This window comes from Ceratotherium simum, chromosome 3 (genome assembly GCF_057802395.1).
Source record: "Ceratotherium simum simum isolate JZ-2026a chromosome 3, ASM5780239v1, whole genome shotgun sequence".
NCBI classification, from domain to species: domain Eukaryota; kingdom Metazoa; phylum Chordata; class Mammalia; order Perissodactyla; family Rhinocerotidae; genus Ceratotherium; species Ceratotherium simum.
This window is the reverse complement of record NC_141902.1, coordinates 81,518,469-81,546,467: the sequence shown is the minus strand read 5'-3', so window position 1 is coordinate 81,546,467 and position 27,999 is coordinate 81,518,469. Positions and strand designations below refer to the sequence as shown.

Sequence of the window (27,999 nt, the reverse complement as noted above, 5' to 3'; positions counted from 1 at the left end):
AGAATCCCATGTACAATTGGACTTTTTAAACTGAATGAATCTTGTTTACTAATCTTTAGCCTGTGGGCCCTGTCTCAAGTCCAGCCAGTTTCCATCTTGCCTCTTCTCTCTACCTCACTGTAGCTCCTCCAGCTGTGGCTCCTTATTCCCCTAGTCATTTGCCGCTCATTCCTATCTGTTGTTTCAGCAGTGACACAGCCGAGCATGTGCTGTAGTGACAGTGGTGTTGGGAGAAAAGCGAAGCCATTCCAGTAGGAACCTGACCACTGTTAATGTTTGGGATGCCAAGGAGTGACATTGTGTGTCATGCTGAATGCTTACAGCAACAGATGACCTGAGTGGCAGTGTCTGGTGCAGGGTGATAGAAACGGTTGTTGAGTGGTAGAGTGCACTACACATTGCCTGGCTGCTCTTCTGCTTTGGGACCTCAGCTGTTTATTTCCTGGGGCATCTTCTGTATGCACTGTGCGAAATACTGGTGTCGCTAAGGAAGCGGTCATCTCCTCTTCAGCATTCAGTGTTCAATGGTGAGTAGAGCCTTACAGATAGTTTCTGTCTCCAGGTTTTTTGTCACTCCCAAAAGCTTGCCTCTGTGTTAGGAGAGGTTTTCCTTTGCAAACTTGTTAATATCAAAGAGCATGAGAGGCAAGAGGGTTTGCGCTGGGCCCTGAGGAGGGCCCCTCACAACAGTCTGTAGTAACCGCAGCTCTCAAGCCTGGGGCCATGGGCAGCCCAGGAGATGGAAGCAGCTTCCACATTCGCCTGGGTGCCATCCTGGCTCACAGCCCTAGCAGGAAAGAAGTCTATAGATGTATTTTATTTTACTATAGAAAAACATACAAGCAAGAGGATGGTGATGAAAATTGTCTAGTAAGAAAGAAACAGGCTGCCTGAAGCAATGCTCTGCCCTGGTCTCAGACTGGATTCTTTGAGAACAACAGGAGTAAAGAGTCAGGAAGCAAATACAAGCAGTAGTGGCCTTTCTGCATTGTTATATTGGACGAATCTTTGTAAAGAATGGATGAGACAGCCAGAGACCTACAGTGTGAGGTTGCCCAAAGAAGACTTCAGGAGATTGGAGACAGGATAGTCTGTGAAGATGATGAAATTAAAGCTGATAGAAATATCAACAATCTTCTCAGTCTCATTTTTGGGTTTTGGTTTGTTTGTTTAAAGTACTATGAAGGTGGATTTGGAAAGGGAATTCAATTAAGTCTTTAGGAACAAAATCATTAAGTCCATAGCTGTCCTTCCGTGGAGTTTATGCCCTTGAAACCTTTCCTTGAACTCCTTTCTGATAAACCAAAGCCATCTAAATGCCGAGAACTATCTAGGACAGAGTCAAATGAAGCATGTGGCTGCTGGCAGTGCCTTTCCTCAGAGAACTGAACTGTTCTTGTGGACTTAGCAAACAGAGCTGCCTCTTTTCAATAGTTAGAAGATACTGTGTGTGTGTATACACTCACAACTAAAGTTTTCAAATAGAAGGCTCCTGTGCTTAACCGTGATTCTATAAGCATAATAGAGGAACTTGAAAGTCTTTGAAATGGGTGCTGTAATATCTCTGCCTGTGAGTGGAGGTAGGAATCTTATTTTGGGGAGCTACTTAATGAATTCAGTTTCTTGCCAAAGAAGTTTGTCTTAGGAGAAAAGCGGTTTTTTATAGGGCTTCTTAAAGGAATGTCAGAATACAGCCTCTTCAGAAAGCAAGTACAGAAGCTATGTGTAAGAATGACTTAAATCAGTTGTAATACTATCTAAACCATTAACACTCTTTGAATATGTTCTTTTTAAGATGAAATGATGCATAAAGAAAGAAGGATGCTCCTATTATAACTATACCCTGACAGTTGAGTGACAGATTAGTCTACAAACAGAAGCTTTATTCACAGTGGTGACTATCAGTGAGGAGGAGGGGGAAATTAATCAGTTGCACCTAGTGCTATGAGATTTAATAGAGGCCTTGAAATGTGAATATTTGTTGTTGATTCAGTATAGCTCCGTACACTAAATAGCTCGTAGAGTTGTGACTCACCTCTGGGCTTCTGAAAGTGTAGGAAAATACAAAGAAAAGGGCTTTTTCCTCTAAGGCTTTTTTACCAGGTGTTCTTGGTTTCTCTTGCATAATTAATAAGCCCAATTATTCAGTAATGTTTGCAACTTATTTAATGTTGAATAATAGATATAAGTACTATGAGGTTACCCATGCATAAATTGGCTATAGAAAATCATTCTTTAAAAATAAACAAATGGGACTACATCAAACTAAAAAGCTTCTGCATAGCAAAGGAAACCATCAACAGAATGAAGACAGCATAACAATTGGGAGAGGATATTTGCAAAATATATATCTGATAAGGGTTAATATCCAAAATATATAAAGAACTTGTACATCTCAACAATAAAGAAACAAACAGCCCAGTTAAAAAATGGGCAGAAGATCTGAATAGACATTTTTCCAAAGAAGATATACAGATGGCCAACAGGAACATGAAAAGATGTTCAACATCACTAATTATTAGGGGAATGTGAATCAAAACTACAATGAGCTATCACCTCTCGCCTGTCAGAATGGCTATAATTAACAAGACAAGAAATAACCAGTGTTGGAGACGATGTGGAGAAAAGGGAACTCTCATACACTGCTGGTGGGAATGTAAACTGGTGCAGCCACTATGGAAAACAGTATGGAGACTCCTCAAAAAATTAAGGATAGAACTACCATATGATCCAGCTATTCCACTGCTGGGTATTTATCCAAAGAATGTGAAAATATGAATGCATAAAGATATATGCACCTCTGTGTTCATTGCAGTATTATTTACAATAGCCAAGACTTGGAAACAACCTAAGTGCCCATCAAGGGACGAATGGATAAAGAAGATGTGGTATATTATACACAATGGAATACTACTCAGCTATAAAAAAAGATGAAATCCAGCCATTTGTGACAACATGGATGGACCTTGAGGGTATTATGCTAAGTGAAATTAAGTCAGATGGAGAAGTCAAATACTGTGTGATGTCACTCATAAGTAGAAGATAAAAACAACAACAACAGCAGCAAACACATAGATACAGAGATTAAATTGGTGGTTACCAGAGGGGAAGGGGGGGGGAGGGCGAAAGAGGTGACAGGGCATATTTTTACAGTGATGGATGGTAATTAGTCTTTGGATAGTGAACATGATGTAGTCTACACAGAAATTGAAATATAGGGCCGCCCCGGTGGCGTAGCGGTTAAGTTCGTGCATTCCGCTTCAGTGGCCCGGGGTTCGCTGGTTCAGATCCTGGGCGTAGACCTACTCACCGCTCATGAAGCCATGCTGAGGCGGCATCCCACATAAAAGAACTAGAGCGACCTACAACTAGGATATACCATTGTGTACTGGGGCTTTGGGGCAGAAAAAGAATTAAAAAGAAAAAGAGGAAAATTGGCAACAGATGTTAGCTCAGGACCAATCTTCCTCAGGAAAAAAAAAAAAGACGACTCCCTTCTAAAAAGGAAAAGAAGTCGAAATGTAATGATGTACACCTGAAATTTATATAATGTTGTAAACCAATACCTCAATAAAAAAAAAAAAAAGAAAAACATTCTTTAGTTAGCCCCCAGGAAGTGCTATGTCAGCTAAACTCAATGTCAGTAACGTTTGTAGTTTAAGAAAACAAGAAAACAAAATTGCACCCACATTAGTGGGTGGCATTTTTGAGTGTTAAGTTAGAAAATAGTGAGTGAATTCTTAACCAAGAACATTTGGTAAATGACACTGAGATTTATAGAACATCCTGTTGTCTAAACTACCATGTAGTATACCCAAAAGTTAGTAGAGAATAGCTTCCTACCAGTGGGAAATTATTTGGGTTCTGAACCACTCCCGGAGTTGTTCTTTGAAGATTCTAGTAGTGAAGTGTTTATTTTCTCAGGGAGAGTGATTCTGTGTGCCAAAGACTTGTGCTGTGAGTGAAATGACAGCTCCTTTACTGTTATGGATTAGACACCGTGACTCTGACATGGATGTAAATCTGGCCCTTTTATCACATACCAGGAGATCACTCCAGTTTTCTGTAGTAGTCGTAGTTGTTTTTCCTTTGTAGGAATTGAATACCTTGTGTAGAAAAAAATAGTTTATGCTAAGTAGTGGTGCAGTTTTAGAAACCAGCTTCTAGGCATTTCCAAAACCCATGCTGAAATCCCTTCTCTTCTTGCAAATGGCATGTAAAAGACATAAATCTGATAACTGCACTTGTTTTTTCTATTGCTTGTTCCTGTTTTCTCTGTATCTGCTTACAAAGTCAGAAAAAGTATTGCTGCTTACTATTTTTTAAGAAAATATTTAAGTCCACACAGCAAAACTATTTAAACTTCAAAGCAGTATGGAAACTAGATGGAAACCAATTAAAAATTCCGTAATCTCAGACTTAGGGATAAATATAAACTGTACTTTACTGAACCGTGAATGTATTTAATCTGCAATTTGAAGAACTACTACTGCCTTGAGGTCATTGTTTAACAGGAATAATTTGCAAAGTTTGTAGCCTGAAATAAATTTCAGTGCAAAAAAAGTTTGTTCTAGTACAGACCAGAAGTCCCAGAGATTGGAATTAGTCCTGTGTTTGAGTAGAAGGTGTGATGACTGCTTTCCAGGGAGGGACCCAGACATGCCACTAAAATTGTGTTCTGTATCGTGTTCTGTAGGGATTGTTGGGCAGGTCTCTAATCAAAGGCATAATGAAAAAGGAGAAAGAAGGGGCTTGAAAACAAGGTTCAAAAACTAGTAATGGGAAAAAGAGGGAGAGAATTATTCTATTAATTAAAGTCTATACAGACTTTGTTTCAGGAGTAAAGTTATAACTCTAGAATGTGTATCTCTTCAAGGAAATGGATTGTTCAATGCTCTGTCTTTTTACAAGTATTTGTAACAAAAATTCCTTTCTTCATCTCGGTGCTGTTTACTCATCTGACCCTTTTCCACTGTCTTAATGATTACCTCTGCTTTATTTTTCTTTCATCACATCAGGCCTTTATTCTTGCCTTAAGGTTTTCTTAGGGAATTAATAGGATTATTTAATATGGCTTCTGCAGCATGGGTCAGGCGCTGACTTTACTATGCTAATGTGTGAAGAGAAAAGTTCACGTAGAGTAGATGAGCTTTAAATCGACAATGTATATTTTTCTCTAAGTTTTAGAGTAGGATTTGGGGGTAGGGAGTGATTAATATGAAAAAGTGAACCCTGTTTTCTCAATTATGAATTTAAAAAAAGGGAACTGCTGCCCACTTTTTTTAAAGGTACAGATGTGAAATTTAGAAAAATAAGTACTATGAGGGCTAGAACTATGAGCAGAATCTTTGCCAGCAAAGTTTTTATTAATTTGGTTCTGGAACTTAGAGTTTTTTAAATAGTGACAAGAATGTGCCCTACTAGCGAAGTCTGGAAGATGTTGTCAGTTGACTGTAAAGCAAAAATCTGTGGAGTTTCTGTCAGTCATAGTTTTCAGTAATGTTCTTAAGGCTTAGGGGGGGAAAAAACAGATACAAGTTCAGGTGAGCAGAACAGCTCAAGGTAAGATGCAGAGTGAAGACATTTGCTCTCCACACTGGCTGCCATGGTGCTGGAAGATATTCTGTTGTAATTCCCGGGTCCATGCTGGACAGTCAGCATGAAGTCTCCTTCTCTAGGATCTTCTTTGAAGCAGTTCTTGGTACTTTTGAAATTACTGCCCTAAATCTAAGTCAGAACTAGCCCACCAATTATCTGGTCTTTATTTGTTTGTTTGTTAGACCCACAGCTTTATTGAAAGATAAGGAGAGCAGAGCCCTCCTCCACAATGAGGTCCTGATGGCATTGGTCTCAGACTGGGGGCTTCTGGGCATCCTACAACCCGAGAGTGTCTGGTCTTTTAAAGGAAGCAAAGGGGTATTTTGTTCATCACTTGTCTCCTTGGCAATGTCTCCTGGCATCACACCTGGATGCTTGGGCACAGTGCCAGTCCCCTGGCACCCACAGCCCCCCGTACAGCCTGCTAGGTAGTATCATGTCCTACATTATGTGGGAGTGCCCTGCTTATATGGAAATGATCTGTTGAGGGAGGCTGTCTAACTACCATCATGATGAAACAGCAGACATGCTTTTAAATTCCAGCTCTATCATTTAATAGTTGTGTGATCTTGGGCTTAGAAACACTGTTTAATTTGTCTAAGTCTGAGTAACCAGGTAATATTAGTCCCTACTTCATAGCACTGTTGTGAGAATTAAATAAGATCCATTTAAAACACTTCTGTCACTCATAAATACTACATAAGCACACAATCAATGTGAACTATTTTTATTGTTTCACTAAACTGTAAGAAAGGGTTGGGACTCTGTGTGTCTTCACATTTGTACCCTAAGCATCAAGCACAGTGTCTAGCCCGTTGCTTGTAATAATTTCTTTGTTACCTGAACTGTGCAACAGAAATAGAGATGCTGACGCTTGAGTATTTAAGCCAACAGAAGAGAAAGCCTCCGGTCATTCAAATTCATTAAAATCAATTTTTTTAATTTAACAGTTGTTGATGATCTACTGTGTATAAAGCATCTTATTAAATTATAATTCACTGTGAAATCTTATTTTGTAAAAGTTGAGTAGATGAGAATGAATATGATTATGTAAAAGATTTAATGGAGTGTGTGTGTATTTAAAGAAGCAAACACTTAAAAAAATTCATTATTCTGAAAAAATGGTTGAAAAGTTCTCTTTGTAAAAGGCATCATGTAGATAATTTAGTTTTAAAGATTATTTTGAAATAACTGTAAATTACTCTGAATTAACTGTGAAGAAACCTACATTTTGTAGTAGTTAAAAATGTGATTATGACAATAATATATCTGACTTATTCAACTATGATAATTGGTATAACATTATTAGAACATCCCAAACAACCTGTTTTGGTCTATTGCTTTGATATTGTGGTTTCTGTTGCCCTATCATTTTGTGGAAGAGTATACATCATTTAGTTTTTGACAAAATAAATGAGTTTCATACTGGTCAGTGTGCAGTAAACAGATCCTGTTCGGTTCTTGCTCATGCTGTCATTCTGTGCTTGCTTTTACAGTATGGTTAAAAGAGCAATAGCCTAGACACAGAGGAGCTTTTTGTTCCATCTTCAGCCATGTGGACTACATATGCCAGAGCCTTGAAGTTAAAAAAAAAAAAAAAAAGAATTGGAGTTTGTGCAGGATTGCTAGCTTTTGCTAATTTCTAAGTAACAATACTTTGATCTGTGAGTCTGGAAGAAAAAAAAGGGAAGCATTTTAGACACAGTTACAGCATTTTAAAAAGCCACATGAAAAAGTTCTTTGTTGCTTTAGCATCTATGCAGATGGACAACTTCCTTGCTTTATATAATTCACATACTGAGCATTTTTGCACAGAAACTGTAAAAAAATATTATTGCGTGGTATATTTATTGCAAGGTATTGGTACATTAAAATTAATTGAAGGAAGAAAACAAACAAGCTCATTAGCTAGTAGATGAATGGTCTCTTCCAAAGTTAATTATTGAGCGAAGATTTTGTTTTAAGAATAGAAGAAATATCTCAAAGCTTTTTCATGCAGAAAATAGTTATATTTCAGTCTCATTATAATTAAAAATCCCATTCCATTGAGCTTGGAGCGGACAGCCTTCTAGCTGAGGGCATGCTTTCATGAGGCTGTCACGGCTCTGCCTGTGCAGCCTGTGACCTTGCTGGGTGTTTAGGTGTCTCAACCTAGCCAGCAGGCTGTGCTGTGTCAGCTAAAGCAAGAGTTGCCTGGTTCTCTTTATAATCCTGCACCCTGTTTTGTGATCTTCTTTATATAAAAAAGAGAGAGGTAAAAGGCTAAGATGTGTTGAGCACCAAATACAGTGCAAGGGATCAAGCTTGGCATTGTATACATCGTTGAATCTTCATAACAAGCCTATGACAGGTATTACGATCTCCATTTCACAGAGGAGGTAACAGGCTCAGAGTGTTTAATTTCCCACAAAGCAGTTAGAAACTGAAGAGCCAGAATTCAGACTCATTTCTGACTCGAAGCCCACTACATCATGGAATTTCAGTACTACTTTTTGTTACTCTATATGAGATTGTGTTATTTGGAAAGTTTAAGTGTCTGTATTAAATATTCATGTCCGTGTGGTATTATACTGGCTAACGTGTAATAGATTTGAGCATAGCTTATTCACGTTTTCTTTCAGATGTAGTAGAAAATAGTTCATTCCATTATGGGCATATATAAAAAATTACATTCCCCAGACAAAGTGGTCAGGAGGTGCAAAAAAGAATTCTCTGGAATATTGAAAACCTAAGATAAGATCTAAACCAAATAGAATTTTTAAATCATCAATTCTTTATTTCTTCCTAAAAAACTAGGATAGGAAAGAAGACTAAACTATATAAGAAGTAGCAAGTGTCAGCTTTTACTTAACTTTGTATTGTGATCTTTGTATGTAGCCTCATTTAATTTGCACAAGCTCTTTTGTGTATGTTGGAGGAGAGAGGTGCTTGCTCTGTCATGTCCCATTTTGTGTCCTTGGCTCGAGGGAATGAATCACTGTCTCTAGAGGCTGTTGCCTCCAACTCTTTTCTGTGCAATTAAAATATAGAAAAGTGTTAGTGCCCTTTGCTGCATGCCAAAGAGAATTTTCTTTTAATTGGCCTTCTACTGTAGGCCACACTTAACAAATATATCATTTACTAATAATAATGAGAATAATAATAACTGCTATGTATTGGAAAAGGCTGTGTGGCAAGAATTCTGCTTGATAATTTATAAATTTCGTTAGTAATTCTCACTAACCTTAAGAGACAGCATTATTTTCCTCTTTTTACAGATGAGGAAACTGAGGACACACATTTAGTAAATAGAAGAATGAGGATTCAAACCCGGGTTGTCTGACTCGAAGACTGTGTTCTTGCTCCATTAGTTAGTGTCCTACACTCCTTACTGCTGCATAAACTCAAGTAAAGAATCTTTCCTTGAGCCCCCTAGGGGCTCTGAAAGGCAAATCTAAGACCAGAGCTTATTTATATTTTTATCAAGGTAGTTTCATTTTTTAAAAAATTCCAAAGTTTTCTGTATGCCCTTAAAGTCTGTGGATTTCTATTTGTGATGAAAGAATTTGTATGCATATCAGAGAAGTAGTGAAGAAATATAGACTAGGAATTCTTAGGGTAACTTTGAGACCTTTCATTGCAAGTGGATTCTGGTATTTCTATCTATATTTTTTCCATCTTTGTTTTATAAATTTAGAGCCTTTTATACCGGTAGATATGTTTATACATGTTTACTAAAGTAGCAGTGTAACATTATTTTGGTAATTATATATTCTTGTGCTTAAAAAACCATATTGTATAGTGATTTAAATTTCAAAGATTAGTTTCACATTCAGTTATCATACCAACCTGGTGAGGTTGAGGGACTAGGTACTATTATGCCATTTAACATATGTGCAAACTAAAGCTCTGCTCATATGGCTAATAAGTGAAAGAACAGACACATAAGATATGAACAGACAATTCACAAAAAATTATGTAAAAATGGCCCTCAGACATACTAAAAATGTCCACACGCATAATTAGAGAAATGCAAATTAAAACAATGCTGAGATATCATTTCTCACCTATCAGAATGACAAAAATTTTAAAATAGAACAACAAATTTAAAAAGTACGTGAGACTATGGGAAAGCCAATGCTTTCATACATTGCTGGGAGGGACGCAAATTGGTATAACCCTTTTGGATGGAAATACCAAAGACTCTACACATGTACTTACCTTTTGACCCAGCAAGTCCACTCTTAGGAGTCTATGCTGAAGGTACACCTCCAACAATATAGATGTACATGTATACGTGGGTTAATATACATAGATATGTTTTGTAGCTCTATCCACTAAGAGATCCTAGAAGCAATTGCATACCTGTAGTAATGAGCACCCACAGCACTCAGATCTTGGTTTCTAGACACCATAACCCAACAAAATGAATTAAAGCACCTTGGAGAATTAGTTGATTTAAGGGCTAGAGCAGGGAAAATACAAGCTGAGCTTGGAACATCTTGTGGTGCCAGAAAGCTAAAAGTGCTCAAAAGAGGATGAAAACTTGTTGAAAGAACATAAGAGCCAATCTTCAGCTGTTCCTAATTGCCAGAACCGGGACGTTTTGACCAACATGATAAATGATAATGTTATTGGGCTTTTAGTCCATACAATAAAATAAATATTCATGAATCCATACTGATATAAAAATCAAATAAGTAAATGGGAAGGAAAGAATGGCTCTTCCTTACAGAAGAATTCCAATTAATAAATGTAGACAGAAAGACTGTAATAGAAAATTTCCATTAGATAAATACCATGTAATAATTGTTACCAAAAAGATCCACTGATGGATGCTAAAACTAATAAACAAAATTTTGAGGACAAACAGGATATTTACGTAGGCTTCGGGGTGTTGTAATCTGAAGGCTTGACCTGGGGCTTGGAGGAGCTGCTTCCAAGATGGCTCACTCACATGGCTGTTGTCTGGAGGCCTCACTTCCTCTCCAGAAAGCTGCTGGAGGGACCTCATGACAAGGAAGTTGTCTTCCACCAGAATGAGTGATCCAAGGGAGAGAGCCAAGAGGAAGTCACAATGCCTTTTATGACTTACTCTCTGAAATCACATCGTTTCTGCCTATTCTGTTTGTTAGATATTTTAAAACCACCTCACTGGGAAGGAGCATCTCTAGCCAATAACCTAGTAATTCTTTTTTCTCCCTAAGAGTTGCCACTTCTCCTTTTGTTGCCTGTTCCCCATGCTCCCAGTTTTGGTTCCTCTTTTTGTAATTTGTTCCGGTGCTAGTCCTGGGCAGGACTATTGGAATAGGACTAGCAGTGGAAAGGAGGAGGTAATATTAACCCTTCCCTACTGAGGAATCCTTCCTTATTTCAATCTTATATTACCCCTTCCCACTTTCTGTAACAAATTGTCCAGAACCCATCTGTGAACCCATAAGACTTTATACAAGCCTCTTGAATAGCAATAATCATATTGTATTACAATTATCATTTTCCATGTCTGTCTGCATATATATTATATCGTATTCATATCTATATCCCCAAGGCCTACCGTAGTGCCTAAAAGGTCCTTAATGGCTAAATGGTTTTTCTTTTGAAATGTAAATACACTTACGAACATCCTATTTTAGCTTTCTGGGCCTTCGTCTTTCCTAAACTGACGACAGACAAGGGGGAAGAGATCTCCTTCATCCAATTGCCTATTTCCTATTTTCACAAGCAGAACTTGAGAAAACTTTTCAAAGGTTATGTTCTTGCTTTAGGGAGCCAAGGGTAGCATGGCTGCTGAGGACTCTGTTCTGTGACAATGAAGACAAAGAGCCCTACCCAGTGAGTGCTAGGAGTGGAAAGGAAAGCTGGTCGAACATTCTTGGGCACACGGTAAACAGGAAGGGATGACTTCGACATCTGGAAGTGTCTCTGCTGCCTGTGTTGGCCAGAGATCACCTTCAATACTTTGTGCTTTGTCTCCTCACTGAATCCCCCTCCAGTCTTTGCCCCCACATTACCCAGCTACTTCTGGAAATCACCTGGATTCTGCCTCTTTCTGGCATACTTGTTCCTGATGCAGACCCTCCTTTTTGGGCCCCCTCTCTCACCTCTTCCCATTCCTTATACATACCCATTCTAGTCCCTGGCCTGCTGGTCTTGGCCACCTCACCTTCACACCTCCCTAGGGGACTGGGACTTGGGGTTCCCTTTTCTTCTTCCTCTCCCTGCAGCCATGGGCAGTTTTATCCTTTCCCACATCAGCCTGGCTCCTGAGACCCCAGTCCTTCTTCACCCCTCCTCCCATCTTTCTGCCCAGGGGAGGCAAGACACAGTAAATCTTGATATAGGGGCAGAACTAGGCTTGTTTAGGCTGACCTGCCAACTTAGTTTGTATAACATTTTTTCCTATGGAGAAAAATGAAACTAAGTGAATGACCTACAACACACTTTATTCTTAAAATTGTTTATAAAAAGTCATAGAATTTTTATTTGGGAAGGAAATTTAATAATACTCTATTCCCAGTTATCTCATTGTCCAGTTTAAGAAATCAAGGTCCAGGTGGGTTAAGTAATTTTTCTACAATCATGTTTTCTGATGCAGAATCTAATATTGCAGCTGACATAATTTCACGTTCAGAGTTAAATCTACAACAATTTTTCTTCCAGAGTAGAAATTTTGAATTATTTTAATATTATGTATTAAATTTTACATTTCACATTATATTGGTGTGTATTTATAAGAGTTATAGTACTTTCTTTCTAATCCAGATTTAGGTCGATCTCGAGAACTACAATATGTGTACGTGGATAACAACATTCACCTGAAAGGCTTGCCATCCTATCTGTACAATAAAGTCATCGGGTGCAATGGGTAAGGCTGATTTCATACTTTATACGGTAGCTCAACTCTTTTGCTAGCTTTGTTTCTATTTCATTATTTGGTCCTGATATAACTTAGAAATAGATGAACTCCTTTGATAATCCTGTTCAATTTTGTCTTTGGCCTTAATATGCTAAATAAATACCCTTAGAAGCTAAGAATGTTAAGCAAGCAATTTAAAGTATTGTACCTCGAGTTCAGTTAGTACGTTGTGAGTTCAGTCAGTAATTTGTTTATTATTTTCCAGTCAAAAGAAGAATGAATCCATGCATACCATTATAAACTAAGTAGTATCAGTCACAGAAACTGGAGGAATCAGCATTAATTTAGAAGCTTTTCTTTCTCTGCACTCCATTGCAGTGACAATTTTACCACAGGAACAGCCCTAGTATCTAGAACTTTTCCATTTGGAAATATTTAAAACTCAACATTTGAAATAGTCTTTCAATACAAATCATGATTCTAGCAACCAAAAAGATGTTTCAGTTAATGGGAGCCAGCCTGTTTGACTCTCTCCTTGTAATCCCCAATACCCTGTGTAACCTGGCTCATACTGTATGTGGTTCTGGAAAGAAAAGGGATGACAGTAAGCTTGTGCTTAGAGGACAGCCATTCCCCTGTTGGCATGGCTCCAGGGGAGGGGCACTGAGCAGCGATTGCTCTAGAGAGGGCAGTCCTAGGAGTAGTAGCCTTCCCTTGGGAAAAACTGTATAATTGTTATCTTGGAAGAGCTCTAGATGAGTTCAGTGCCTATATAGGCTGATGAAATACAAGCCCAGAGATATATTCCAGAACCTTCTGTGAAGCAGAGATAATCTAATGTGTGGTGTTTTTAGCTCAGTGATTTTTCTACAACTGATTATGTGACAGCTGTGATAGTACTCAGTCATTAATCCTAATGAGTTCTAAAGGATTTATAATATAGCCTAATTCTTCTAAGTGGGGAGTAAAATGCCCTCGATCACCGAGATACATGGAATGATGCAAGCCAGCTCCAAGGCTGAAGGCAGTTTTTCCTGCACCAAAGCCTTCAGAGACTGCACTGAAATGTGATTTAAGTCTCTACTACAATTGAGGAACAGCTTTTACTTAAGATAAAGAGCCTTCTACTTTGGTGTTTAGATATGGATGTTATTGACTGCCAGAAAGTTCCATTTGTGCTGAGTAGAGAGATATTTTTTAATCCTTGACTTGGTATCTGGTAGAAGAGGTAGTGAATTTTATGAGAGCTCCAAATCCTTGAGAAAATAAAGAGGAGGACAAAATATGCAAATTATTAGCTAGTAGTCTACATTTTTTATCGTCTTGAACATCTTATTTTAGTAGCAGTAATAAGAAAATAAAATTATTATTAAAAGGACAGTATCAAACAATCAGTTTTCTAATATTAGTAGTTTTTGGAATATAAGGATTCCCCACTTACGAATGGACAGTGATCCAAAAGGTATTTTTAGTCTGTTGGTTCAACTCAGAATGCTTTTCTCATAGAAGCACTTCTGGTGGTTATATTCCTAGCCAGCTCATTAAAAGGTCTTTTAGCCCATTTTGTACCCTGAAAATTATACTTACTTATACAATATTTTATGGCAAAATGTATTCAGAATTCTAATAGATAGTGACTATTGAAGCCTTGGTAACAAAATTAAGGGGCTTCTTTCTTTTATCTCTTGTTTCTGTTGAATATGTACAAAGGGACTCCTCCATTCCAAGTCAAAGTGGGGGTGCTTTAGGAAAAGGGTGGGTAAGGAGTGGAACAAGGTTCTGAGGTAAATCTAATATAAAGAACAAAATGGTTTTTGAGATGTAGAAAGAGCACTTCTTCATTCTGGATAAGGATCTTGGTTTACTTGTTCATTCAACGAGTATTTATTGAGCAACTGCTCTGTTTGGTCATTATGCTAGACAATGGCCGTATGATGATGAGTGAAACAGTTCAGTACCTCACCTCGTGGACCTTATAATCTAGCCAGGAATCCAAAGGAACAATAAATAATTGAACAAACTTGGTGCTAATTCTCTTTAAGGAGGTGATATCTAAGCTGAGAACCTAAGGATCAGCACACTTGGTTCTCGACTGCTGTCACATGTTGCTTCCAGCCCAGATGTAGGCCCTGAATATAAGAACACAGTAGCTTCTGCTGTACTGTACTATCTCTGAAATAATTACCTTACTCTTTTTGGATTAAGAGTCTAAGAGAATTAAAGCAACAGCAGAGCAAAATGAACACAGCTTTAGGGACCTGTGGCACAATATAAAAAGTCTGGCATATGTATAATTCACACCTCAGAAGGAAAATAGAGAATGGGGTATAAAATATATAAACAGGTATAAAAATAGCAAGTAACAAATGTTTCACAGTTTCAAGAAATCTCAAAAGTCTCACAGAATTATCTGTGATACTCATGGAAATGGGAATAAATTTGGCACCTTATTATTATATGTTCATTTATTTGTCAAATGATTATTGAGCATTAACTAGCAAGTCAGCACTATGCTAATAATTATGGAAAAGACAAAGATCATTTAGTGGAAAAGACAATTTAGATGTTTATCTTAATATACAAAAATAACTGTAATACAAAAAATAAATACCCTAAGAGAGGTAAGAGTGATGAAAATTTAGAGCATGGAACTCTTTTATGGCCTAGCCTTGAAGTCACAGACTGTCATTTCTGTTATAGCGTAGTGATTACACAGATCTCCCCTATTCATTGTGTGAGGAGACCATGTATGGGAGTGAACACTAGGAGGGGAGGATCATGGGAGCCATCTTGCAGGCTGGCTAGCACTGCTTCCTTGCATCCACTGGTCTTTGCTAGGCTCATGGGAGAATATGATATTTATTTGTCTGGGTTTTTCTTATTGTTACTACAGGAGTAAATGGCTTCAGTTTTTCTACATTTTACCCAGAAAGAGAAGTCCCTCTCATGTTAGAACTTTAGGGAGTGGGAATTGGCACATTTGCTTATTCAGGAGAACGTAATGGTAAAAGTGATCCTACACCAGAGTTATTTTTCCAGTTGTCTGATTATATGAGAAAAAGGAAACCGAGCCACTGCCTTTGCTTTTTCTTATGTAAATATAGCTGGATTTGGGTACAAATTGGTTAAATGACTTGATTAAATGGTTTGTTAATATAACCACTCAAGGTAACAAAATTGTTCATACGAGAAATGCAGTCTGAGTTCTGAGTTAAACCAGTAGACTAAGAAATATCTTCTAGATCACAGGCCATTTTTATGTAGGGGCTGCCTACACACCCAAAACAAGCAGTATTAGATACTTGAATCACGCTTCCATGGGGCAGGCACAAAGCAATCTAGCTACAGATAAAAAAAACTGAAGTGTAATTTGAGCTGTCACTTAAGAGACAGTTTGCAGTTTGATTCCATCAAAATAATTAATTGCTTATTAAAACAAAAATGTTAAAACTCCTTTTAAGTTTTAGGGGAATATGACAGAATCCAGAGTCTCCACAATATAACTTTTACAATGTCCAGGATACAACTCAAAATTACATAACATATGAAGAATAAGGAAAATATGACTTATTCTCAAGGGAAAAGACAATCAGCAGAGACCAACCTGAGATGACCCAAATGTTGGAATTGACAGACAAGGATTTTAAAACAACTATTCTCAATGAAGTAAAGAAAAAGTAAGTCTGCAGTGAGTGAAAAGATCAGAAAAAATAGAAACCATAAAAAAGAAACAAATGGAAATTCTAGAGTTGAAAAATGCAATATCTGAAAAAATACTGTACTTGATGGGCTTAACAAAATGGGTATAACAGAGGACAAGTCAGTAAACTTGGTGGTGGATCAATAGAAATGATTCAGTCTGAAGAACGTAGAGAAAAAAATTGAAAACAAAAATGAACACAGCATCGGGGACCTGCCAGACAGTATAAACAAACCCAATATCTGTATAATTGGCATCCCAGAAGGAGAATAGAGAGAGAATGCAGCAGCGACAACTACAAAAATGTTGAAGAAGTAATGTCCAAAAATTTCCCAAATATGATGAAAGACATAAATTTATATTTTCAAGAAGCTCAGCAAACCCTAAGCAGTATAAATTACAAAGAAAACCATGCCTAGGCAAAGCTGCTGAAAACCAAAGATGAAAAGAAAATCTTAAAAGCAACCAGAGAAAAATGACAAATTACGTACAAAGGAATACTTCAAAAGCATGTACCCTGTGTATTCACAGAGCTGGTTTCTCTGAAATATCATGCTAATCTTAGTTCGTAACAACAGATACCTACCTTCACAGCAACATCTAGACTGGTGTCTGACCAAATATCTGGGTACCACGGCCTAGCCAAGTTGATACAAAAATTTAATTATCACACCGTGTATTGTAGTATAATATCAAAAGAATCATTTATTATAATAATAAAAAGAAAGCACAGGTATAAACATTGCCTAACCTTACTGTGTGCCAGGCATTGTGCTCACTGGTTTATTTGCATATTGCACATAATCCTCCCAGCAACCCTTGTGATATTATCCCTATCTTAGAAATGAAGCCCAGAGAGATTAGGTAAATTGTCCCAGGTCACAAAGATAGGTGGTGGTAGAGTTATCATCTGCTTCATTGTGCATACTCTTAACCTCTGCGCTACATAGACTGCCTCCCTCTTCTCCTGGATCTATTTGAGCCCCTTTACCAGCTCCCTGAGAGCAGAGATGAAAAATACCTTTCTGGCTCCTGCATCATTTCATGTAGTAGGGGTGGATAGTTAGTCTCTGATGAGGTCAAGGGAGGTTGGCAATGGCCAGCTGAAAGGTCCCTAACTCAGTGAATTCCTCCTTTGCAGCCAGCATTCTACATAGCTGCATCTCTTTTCCAGAGAAGGCATTTAATAGATGTATTGTAAAATGAATTAATTAGCTCTTTGTATCCAATGGTGAAGAGTAGGAACTTCTGCTAAAAGAATTGTCAAAGGGAAATTAGACCTTACATAAAATAAGGATCCACTTACTTGTTAATGTGAGCCTTTTCAGTGGTTTCAGTCAGACACCAGTCTTTTTAATTACTGGAGATGAGGAAGCATTGGGAAAAATCTGGCTCTCAGTTTTCTAAACCTTTATTTGTTACTCTATATTGTTAAATTCTTTGGGCAGTGTCCATGTAGAGCGCATCCACAATTGGGTTAAGAAGCAGCAGCTGTTAAAGCAATAACAATATGAAGTAAATATTCACAAATGACTTGCTTGCTTTTTACCTTACATTTTCATTGTTTTATGGTTTTGCTCAGGGTTCTCATACTACAGTCTGGCTGTAAAGTTTGGAAACAAATAATATTATTTGACCATGCATATTAGTCAGGGTTCTCCACAGCAACAGAACCAATAGGATGTGTGTTGGGTGGGAGGGCGGGGGACGGGGCAGGCAGGTGGAAAGAAAGAGGGAGATTGATTTATTTTAAGGAATTGGCTCATATGATTGTGGGGGCTGGCAAGTCTGGAATCTGCAGGGCAGGCTGGAAACCCAGGAAGAGTTGATTTGGCAGCTTGAGTCTGAAGACAGTCTGGAGGCAGAATTCCCTCTTCCTTGGGGGACCTCAGTCTTTTTCTCTTAAGGCCTTCAACTGATTGGATGAGGTCCACTCATATTATAGAGGATAATCAGCTTTATTCAGAGTCTACTGATTTAAATGTTAATCTCATCTAAAAAAATACCTTCACAGGAACATCTAGACTGGGTGTGATCTGGGTACCATGGCCTAGCCAAGATGATACAAAAATTTAATCATCACACCATGTGTTGTAGTATATCATCAAAAGAATCATTTATTATGTGTTTGCCAATGTTTCCAGACTTAGTGGCCACATTGCATAATAGCATTTTGGATATGATCCTCTCATCTTAATTTTTTCCATATTAGGAAAGAAACAATAATTTTAAAGTAAAATTTAGATTCATTTCCTCATCTTCACAAAACGTTCATAAGAGTAGTATCTTTCTAATCCATAGAAATACTCATACAAAACCACAATTGAGCCGCTACATGTCTCATGCTTATGTGATCACATGGGGTCAACAGGAATTTCGAAAGTAAGAGGGATAAAGGCAAAGTAGGAAATCAAAGAAATATATTGAGAAAAATTTCATACAAATTTTGACACCATTTGACAGGCCGGTATGCAGCTGGTTTGCACTAGTGCACCCATACCAGCTGTTAGATTATTGACAATATGGAAGTATTTCTACACAAGTGGCTGAACAGCTTTTGGGCTAAGGCTCCTGAGTTCCCCAGCCACCAGGTATGCCTCTCCCCTAAGATCTCCCCATAATCAAGCAACTAGAAGGCTAGTCACTAACAGAGCAGAGGGCTCCAGGACCATGCTTCAGCACTGTGGTACTGTTTGTTTGTTTTATTCAAGTATAATTTACATACAATAATAGTCACCCTTTTTAGTCTACATTTCTGTGAATTTTGACAAATACATACAGTCATAGAGCCACAACTATAATCAAGATGTAGAACAGTTCATTCACCCCAAAAATGTCCCCCATGTTCCTTTGAAATGAGTCTCTCCCCTCCCACCCTACCCTGGAAACAGTGGTCTGTTTTGTGTACCTGTATTTTACCACTTCCAGAATGTCATATAAATGAAATAATACAAGCTGCTGTAAATACTCATGTATGGGGTTTTGTGTGAACATAAATTTTCGTTTCACTTGGGTAAATACCTAAGAATGCATTTGCTGGGTCGTATGGTAAGTGTATGTTTAACTTTATAAAAAACCTGTCAAACTGTTTTCCAGCATGGCTGTGCTATTTTGTATTTCCATCAGCAACTTATAAGAGTTCTTGTCAGTTTTTTTTTCTTTCAGATATTCTAGTAAGTGGGTAATGATATCTCATGGTTTTAATTTGCATTTCTCTGACTTTTGATTTTGAACATCTTTTCATGTGCATATTTGCTGTCCATTTCTCTTCTTTGGTAAAGTGTGTTCCAATCTTTCACCCATTTTTTAAAAATTGGATTTTTATTATTGAGGTTTGAGAGTTCTCTATATATTCTGAATACATGTCTTTTATAAGATATGTGATTTGCAAATATTTTCTACCAGTCTGTGGCTTGTCTGTCATTATCTTAACAGACTTAACTGGCCTATATTGTGGTTCTTCATAGTACTGCTCACCCCAATACACACATGACTCAAGATATGTTTAATTTAATCCATAAATAAGACATTTTCTAAAATCTCATTTGACAGATTACTATCACTTTCCTAAATAATAATTTTCTTAAATATGGTCATCCCATTGGGTAACCAAACACAGACATATGTGATGCTCAGGTCTCCAGCACATCTCCTGGTCCTAAGACTTAGAATAGACCCCTGCGAGCTACCCCCAAATTATTTTCTTTTTGGCACCATGTGGATGACTCAGTATTTCCTTTTTGTCGTTTCTCTTTCAAACATTTTTTTCATATGTGTGAAGTCTCAAAACAACCAATCTGTATTTGGAACTGCTTGGGTATCACTATAGAAACTGCTAGATAAAAGAGAAAACTGAACACATTAGATGAGTTAACAGCAGAAAAATGCCTGTAATACAGGTAGAAAATGTGTGATAGAAACTTCAAACGTTGTGATGGATCATTGATAAGAGAGGATATCAGGGAACACGTTATAAAGGAATTAGATTTGAGGATGAGTAAAATTTGTATTTCGAATGATAGGATGTGGAAAATTCTGGACCTAGTTTGGCCTGTAGGCAGGAGTAGCCATGGCTCATTTTAATAAAGACAGCATTGCCTATGGTAAGTCCTGTGATTCAGAATCTGCAAGGAAATGATAAGGCCACATGCATCCATAAGGCACCTTTCTGCCTAAGGTCTCTTCCTTTTGCATCAACTAAGGTAAGAGAGTCATTCTTAAAATTTGGCTAGAAGGCTTCCATATTTTGACCCTGCACATCAGTGTAAATCTCTTTAGCTTACAAAAAGAACGTTACCAATAATTTGAAGCCCCTGTATGCCCCTCTCCAAGTGTATGCCCTTCCATCTTCTCTAAGCTTAGCCACCATTCTGAATTTTGTATTTATCATTCATTTGCACTTAGTTATGATTTTAATATCTGTAAATACATCCTCATATGATATTGTCAAGTTTTGTATCTTTTAACTTTATGTAAATGGATTATGCTGTATGTATTCTTCTATAACATGCTTTTTTCACATAACATTTTGTTTTTATTCTCCAGCTTCTTCCCCATTTTTGTGCTCCTCTTTAGAGAAAAATTCCTTGAAAGAGATGTCTGTATTTAGTATCTTCACTTCTTTCCATTCTGTCATAACTCACACCAGTTAGCATTTATCTCCAGTTCTACACTAAAGCTGCCATTTTCAGGGTCACCAATGGCTTCCACATTGCCAAATTCACTTCTCAGTTCTTGTCTTTCTTGACCTGTCCAACATTTGACACAGCTGATCATTTTCTCTTTCTTGAAACACCTTCTTCACCTGGCTTCCAGAACGCTACTCTCTCTTGGTTCCCCTCCTCTGCCGTTATCCACGGCTTCTCCGTCTTCTCTACTGGTTCATCCTCATTTCCCTGATCACTAAATACTAGGCTCAGAACTCAAAACTCTTCTCTATTTGTATATATTCTCTAGGTCAGTGATTCTCAATCAGGAGTAGTAGTTCTCCATCCCAGGGTATTTGGAAATGTGTGTAAGTTGGGGAGGGAGTTGGCTTTTTAAATGCCGGGGGTCTCTACTGACATTTGGGGGGATGCTAAATGTCTTGCAATGCACACAAAGGTTTTAAACAATTAAGAATATGTATGTGTCCCCCCACCCACCCCGCCACCCAAATGTTAAGAGCACCCCCAGTGAGAAACACTCCTAGGTTATTTCATGCCATCAAGATTATGCTTTAAATATTATCCATGCACTGACAATTCCCAAATATAGAGCTTCAGCCTGGACCACTTGCCTGGCCTCCAGACTCCTACATCCAACAGCATCCAGTCAGCATCTCCACATGGATGTCTAATAGGTAATTAAAAGTTAACATATCTATCATCAAACTCTTAATACCCTTATCCCCCAGCTCAGTTTTCCACAATCTTCTACATCTCAGTTGATGGAAACTCCATTCTTCCAATTACTCAGCCCAAAAGCTTGGGGGTCATCTTTAATTTCTCTTTCTCACATCCCACAACCAACCTGTCACATATGGCTCTACATTCAAAAATAAATTCAGGCTCTTACCAATTCTCACCACTTCCATTTACTATCACCTTGACCTAACCTACTATCATCTCTCACCTGGAGTATAACTCCTACTTCTGTCTCAACCTCCTTGAGTTTATTCTTTACATAGTGTCTAGTGATCCTGCTAAATCATAACTCAGATCCCATTATTCCTTTATTCAAACATCTCCCTTGGTATTCCATATACTTAGGAAAAAACCCAAAGTCCTTGCAATGACCTTTGAACCCATACATGGTCTGTCCTCTAGGCTACTACACTTTTGAATTCCTCTCCTAATATTCTCTTCCTTTCTAACTCCATTTCAGCCATACTTACCTTCTCCCTTTTTCTTGAACACACCAGACTCCTGCCTCAAGAACTTAGCCCTTTTTCCTCTAACTGGAATACTGTTCTCCCTCATACACATATGGCTTCTTACTTCATTCATGCTGTCACTTACTTACCTTCTCGGACCTCCTCTATCTAAAATAGCACACCCACCCTCTCTCTGTAATTGCTATCTTTTACCCTAGTTAATTTTTCGTCAAGAGTCTTAACACCATATGTGTTACAGCTTCCAGTTTACTGTTGAAATTCCAAATCTTAGACATAGATTCTTAGACATATTAAGGATGATTATTATAGAGTTTGTATCTGATAATTCCATCCTCTGCCATCTTTACAAAAATTCTTTTTTTATAATCTGTTGTTTCTCTTGATTTTTCTTTTATGTAGTTTTATCTACTCTTGTACTTGGTTATTTTTGAATACCTGCCAGGTGTGGTATTTAGGGAACTGTTAACTTTGTCCTAGGCCTCAAATTATTATCTCCCTGTAGAGAGGACTCATATGTGTGTGCCTTTTATCAATTTATTGCTTCTCAACTCCAAATTCACCCTTTTCTCTGGAACAGGCCCCTACAGAAATTTCTCCTTGGTCATCTGGATTAATATAATGCTTTTTCAATAGAAGGCCCTGGAAGGACACTGCAAGGCTAGAACAGGAGGAAGAGCCTTCCCTTCCTGCTTCCAGGGTGCTGTTTTCTGCACAGCAGCTAGTAAAGGGAGACCCAGTAATATTCACCTCAGCAGCCATCACAGACCAGCAGAAACCCACACCCTCCAGCAAGTTTCTCTGTCCCTTGGCAGACGACTCCTGCAGACTACCTGGGTGTCTGCCACTCAGTGAGCTGATTCTGTGGACTAGGTGCAGCTTGCACCCTCCAGCAAGTTTCTTCTCCACAGCTCTATATGTTCCTGTGGCAGCCATGCCCTCTCCAAAGAGGTCTGGAGGAGGGAAGCTTTCCAAGTTTCTAAGTAACTTCCTTGTTCCCACTCCCTAAATTCCAGAGGCAGTAGCTTCTTTCTGCTATTCTTACTTCTATGCCCCTTTTAGAAGTTCACAACCTTCTTACTTGACAATTCTTAGAATTTTCCCTCTTCAAATTACTGGTGTGGTTTTGTCCCTTGGCTGGACCCTGACTGATACAATGACCTTCTAGCAGCTTGCTAGGCTGCTTCCAGTTGCTGGTAGTTGCTAATCCAGTTTCACAGATTGAGATGATTTGAAGTTAGGCTTTAGTCCTTGAGATGGTCTCTACTTTGAATTCCTGCTTACTCTGAGAGCCCTTTGTGTGGGGGAACTATCAGTCCTCCACTCTCCTTAATGGGCTCTGGACACCAATTTTTGTCCCCCTAGCTCTATTAGGCGGTCAAACGCTGCTCTGCTTCCAAGCAGTCTTTTCAGTAATTAACTAACACCCTTAGAAAAGCAGCAGCCTCAAATGCCACTTTGTTCCTCAGGTTTCAGTCTTCTCCTGGATCTTGGCTCCGTGATTTTTCTGAATGCTCTCTGAAGCAGTAAAGCAGGTATTTTAACCAGATTTTTATATTGCCTTCAGTTATTACCTGGCTTGCCATCACAAGAAGGGGAACTTCCTTTATAAATCTGTTAATCTCTTTCATGTATGTTGTATTAGCTCCTTTTTCATTCTGATGTTGTAGATTTTTAATTTTTCTCATTCTTTTAATCAGTACATGCCAGTTGCATTTTTTATTCCAAAGAACCAGTTTTTGGTTCTATTTATCTTTTTTATTCTTTGTTTCTTTTTCATCAATTTCATCTCTTATTTTTTTCAATCTCCTACTCTTACTTTGTATTTATTTTGCTTTGCTTTTCCTAGCATTTTTCGAAAAGAGCTTTATTGAGAAACTATTGCCATATGATAAATTGCACATATATATATACACACACACATACATATATACCTCTGAAACCATCACTACAATTAAGATGATAAACATATCCATCACTCCCAAAGTTTCCTCCTGCCCCTTGTTAATCCTGCCTCCCTGCTCCTCATCGTGTCTGCAGGCAACCACTGATCTGTGTTCTGTCACTATAGATTAATTTGTATTTTCTAGAGTTTTATATGAATGGAATCAAATAGTATATACTCTGTTTTGGTCTGGCTTCTTTTGCTCAGCATAAGGATTTGGAGATTTATCCATGATGTAGTGTATATCAATAGTTCATTCCTTTTTATTGCTATGTAGAATTCCATTGTATGGATGTACCACAGGTTGTTTGCATTTACTTGTTAATGGACATTTGTGTTGGTTCTAGTTTTTGGCTTTATTACAAATAAAGCTGCTATGAACATATGTAGACTGTCTTTTAATGGTTCTAGACTTAAATTTCCTTGGATAAATACCTAGGAGGGGAGTGTCTGGATCATACAGTAGGTGTATGTTTAGTTTTTGAAGGAACTGCCAAACCTTCAAAAAATAACTACAATTTTACATTACCACCTTCAATATAAGAAATTTTCAGTTTTTCCATATTTTTGCCAACACTTGCAGTTGTCAGTCCTGTAAATTTTATCCATTCTAATTAGTGTATAGTGGTATTTCATTATGTTTTTAAATTGCATTTTCCTAGTGAATAAGGGTATGCATCTTTTCATGTCTTATTTGCCATCCATATGCCATCTGCATTGGTATATTGTCTAAGTCTTTTTCCCATTTTTCTTGGGTGTTTGTTTTCTTATTATTGAGTTTTGAAAGTTCTTTTTAGGTTCTGCATACAAGTCCTTTATCATATATATGCTTTGCAAATATTTTCTCCCAGTCCATGGCTTGTCTTTCCGTTCTTTCAACAGGGCTTTTTGAAGAGCTGACATTTGTGATTTTGATAAAGTCCAGTTTATCGATTTGTTCCTTTATGGAGCTTGGTTTTGGTGTAACCCAAATCACAAAGATTTTCTTCTATGTTGTCTTCTAGAATTTTTAAGGGTTTATATTTACATTTAGATTCATTTTGAGTTAATTTTTGTATATGGTACAAGGTGTAGTTGAAATTCCTTTTTTTGCATATGGATGTACAATTGTTCCAGCACCACTTGTTAAAAATACTGTCCTTTCTCCACTGTGTTACCTCTGTACCTTTGTTGAAAATTAGTTATCCATACATGTATGGGTCTATTTCTGGATACTCTATCTGCTCCATTGATCTATATTTGTCTTTTTAACACCAGTACCACATTGTCTTCATTAACATAGTTTTATAATAAGTCTTAAAATCAGGTGGTGTTAGTCCTCTGAATTTTTTTTAAAATCTTTTGACTGTTCTAGTTGTTTTGCATTTCCATATAAATTTTAGAATCAGATTTTCAATTTATATTTTTTAAAAAACCTGCGATTTTGATTGCATTTAATCTATAGATCAATTTGAGGAGAATTAACATCTTAACAATATTGAGTCTTCCAACCTGTCATCGCAATAAATGTCTTCATTTCTCAACAATATTTTGTAGTTTTCAGTGTACAAGTCTTGGACATCTTTTATAAGATTTATCACTAAATGTTTCATATTTTTCATACTTTTGTACATGGTATTTTAAAAACTCGGTTTCCAGTTGATTGTTGCTACCATATGGAAGTACAAATGACTTTGTATATTGCTCTTGTATCCTCCAAACTTGCTAAGCTTACTTATTAGTTCCAGTAGGTTTTTTGTAGATTCTATTGGACTTTCTGTATACACAGTCATGTCTTCTGGGAATAAAGACAGTTTTACTTTTTCCTGTCAAATCTGGTTGCCTTTTTTTTTTTCTTGCTGTATTGCACCAACTAGAAGCTCCAGTATGATGTTAAATAGTAGTAGTGAGAGCAGACATGTTTGCCTTGCTGAACTTATGGGGAAAACAGTCTTTCTACATTAAGTATAATATTAACTGTTGTTTTTTCATAGATATCTTTTATCAAATGAGTAAATTCCCTTCTATCCCTAGTTTGCTGAGAGTTTTTTTAATCAGGAATGAGTGTTGAATTTTGTTAGACACTTTTTCTGCATCTATTGAAATGACTATATGGTTTTTCTATTTTAGGTTTTAATATAAAATAGTCACCCTGTATCTGTTGGGGATATGTTCCAAGAATCCCCAGTGGATGCCTGAAACTGCAGATAGTACCGAACCCTATATACTATGTTTTTTCATATATATATACATACCTGTGATAAAGTTTAACTTATGAATTAGGTACAGTAAGAGATTAACAACAATAACTAATAATAAAATAGAACAATTATGACAACATACTGTAATAAAAGTTACTGTAGATCTTAGCAAGCTCAGCATACAATTTTTTTCTTTCCTTACTAAGTCGAGAACTTTTACCTTTTCACTTAAAGGAAGCACTTTACAGCTTCTCTTTGGCATACCCAAATTGCTAGCATCACTCCTCTTGTGCTTTGGGGCCATTATTAAGTAAAATAAGGGTTACTTTAATATAAGCACTGTGATACCACAACAGTCGACCTGATAACCAAGAGGGCTACTAAGTGACTAACGAGTGGGGATCGTATACAGTGTGGATACACTGGACAAAGAGATGATTCATGTCCCAAATGGGATGGAGTGGGATAGCATGAGATTTCATCACGCTACTTAGAATGGCATGCAACTTAAAACTTATGAATTTTCCATTTCTGGAATTTTCCATTTCTGGAATTTTCCATGTAATATTCTTTGATTACAATTGACCACAGGTAACTGAAACTGTGGAAAGTGAAACCGTGGATAAGGGGGGACTAATGTAGTGATTTACATTGATTTTCTAATGTTAATGAAATCTTGATTAATAAGATAAACCTCATTTGGTCATAGTGACTTTATATATCGTTGAATTCAGTTTGCTAAAATTTTGTTTAGACTTTTTCCAACTATGTTCATGAGCAATACTGGTTTTTTTTTCTTTTTTCTTGTAATGTATTCATCTGGTTTGAGTATCAGGGTAATGCTGGCTTCATAGAATGAGTTGGGAAGTATTCCAACCTTTTAAGTACAAATTCAACTTTTTAATAAGTATAGGCTGTTCAACTTTCTGTTTCTTGAGTGAGCTTTGGTAATTTTTGTCCTTCAAGGACTTTGAATTGGCATAAAGTTGCTTATTACCTTTTTATTATCTGTAGAAACTGGGCAATGTCTCCTTTCTCTTTCCTGATATTGGTAAGTTGTGTCTTCTCTCTGATTAGTCTTGTTAGAGATTTATCAATTTTATCGATCTTCTCAAAGATCCAGCTTTTGTTTTCATTGATTTTTCTCTATTATCTTCCTTTTTTTCCACATCAATTTTCTTGATACTCTTTATTATTTCTTTTCATCTGTTTACTTAGGGTTTAATTTGCTCTCTTATTTCTAGCTTCTTTAGGTGACAGCTATGAATGTAACACGTCCACGGTAATTATAATTATTATAATGATGTTTTCTTCTAGTTCTAACATCTAGCAGTTCTTGGTTGGTTTTAGTTGTATGATTTTTCTCCTCATTGTAGGTCATATTTTCCTGCTTATTGGAAAGCCTGATAATTTTTGATTGGATGCTAGACAGTGTGAGTTTTACCATGTTGAGTGCTGGATATTTTTGTATTCATATAGCTATTCTTGATGTATGTTCCAGGACACAATTAAGTTAATTGGAAACAATTTGATCTTTTCAGATATGGCTTTTAGGATTTGTTAGGTGTGAATGGAATTGTGTTCAGTCTAGTGTTAATTATTCCCCACTACTGACATAAGATGCTTCTGTCCACTCTTCTCAATCTGACTGATAAGAACAAGCATTATTTTCAACCCTGTGTGTGTACTGGGCACTGTTACCTTTAATCCTTTTAGCTGGTACTTTTTCCATCCTCTGGTAGTTTCCTCACATGTATGTGTTGATCAGTACTCATCTGAATACTCAAGGAAGACCTTCTAAGATCTCCAGAGTTCTCTCTCTGTGCATCTCCCTCCTTTGAGGTTCTCTGTCCTGTGAACTCTAGCTGT

General features: G+C 37.3%; 1 protein-coding gene across 6 annotated transcripts in view; it reads left to right on the top strand.

Annotated features, from left to right (window-relative positions):
- The window catches only part of LRRC28 (leucine rich repeat containing 28), a 154,304-nt gene that overhangs the window by 101,631 nt on the left and 24,674 nt on the right, over positions 1-27,999 (top strand). For all 6 annotated transcript variants that reach the window (XM_087428874.1, XM_087428873.1, XM_087428871.1 and 3 more), the window contains one exon: positions 12,340-12,442. In XM_087428874.1, the coding sequence (XP_087285000.1) occupies positions 12,340-12,442 (103 nt within the window). The remainder of the gene's footprint in view (positions 1-12,339; positions 12,443-27,999) is intronic.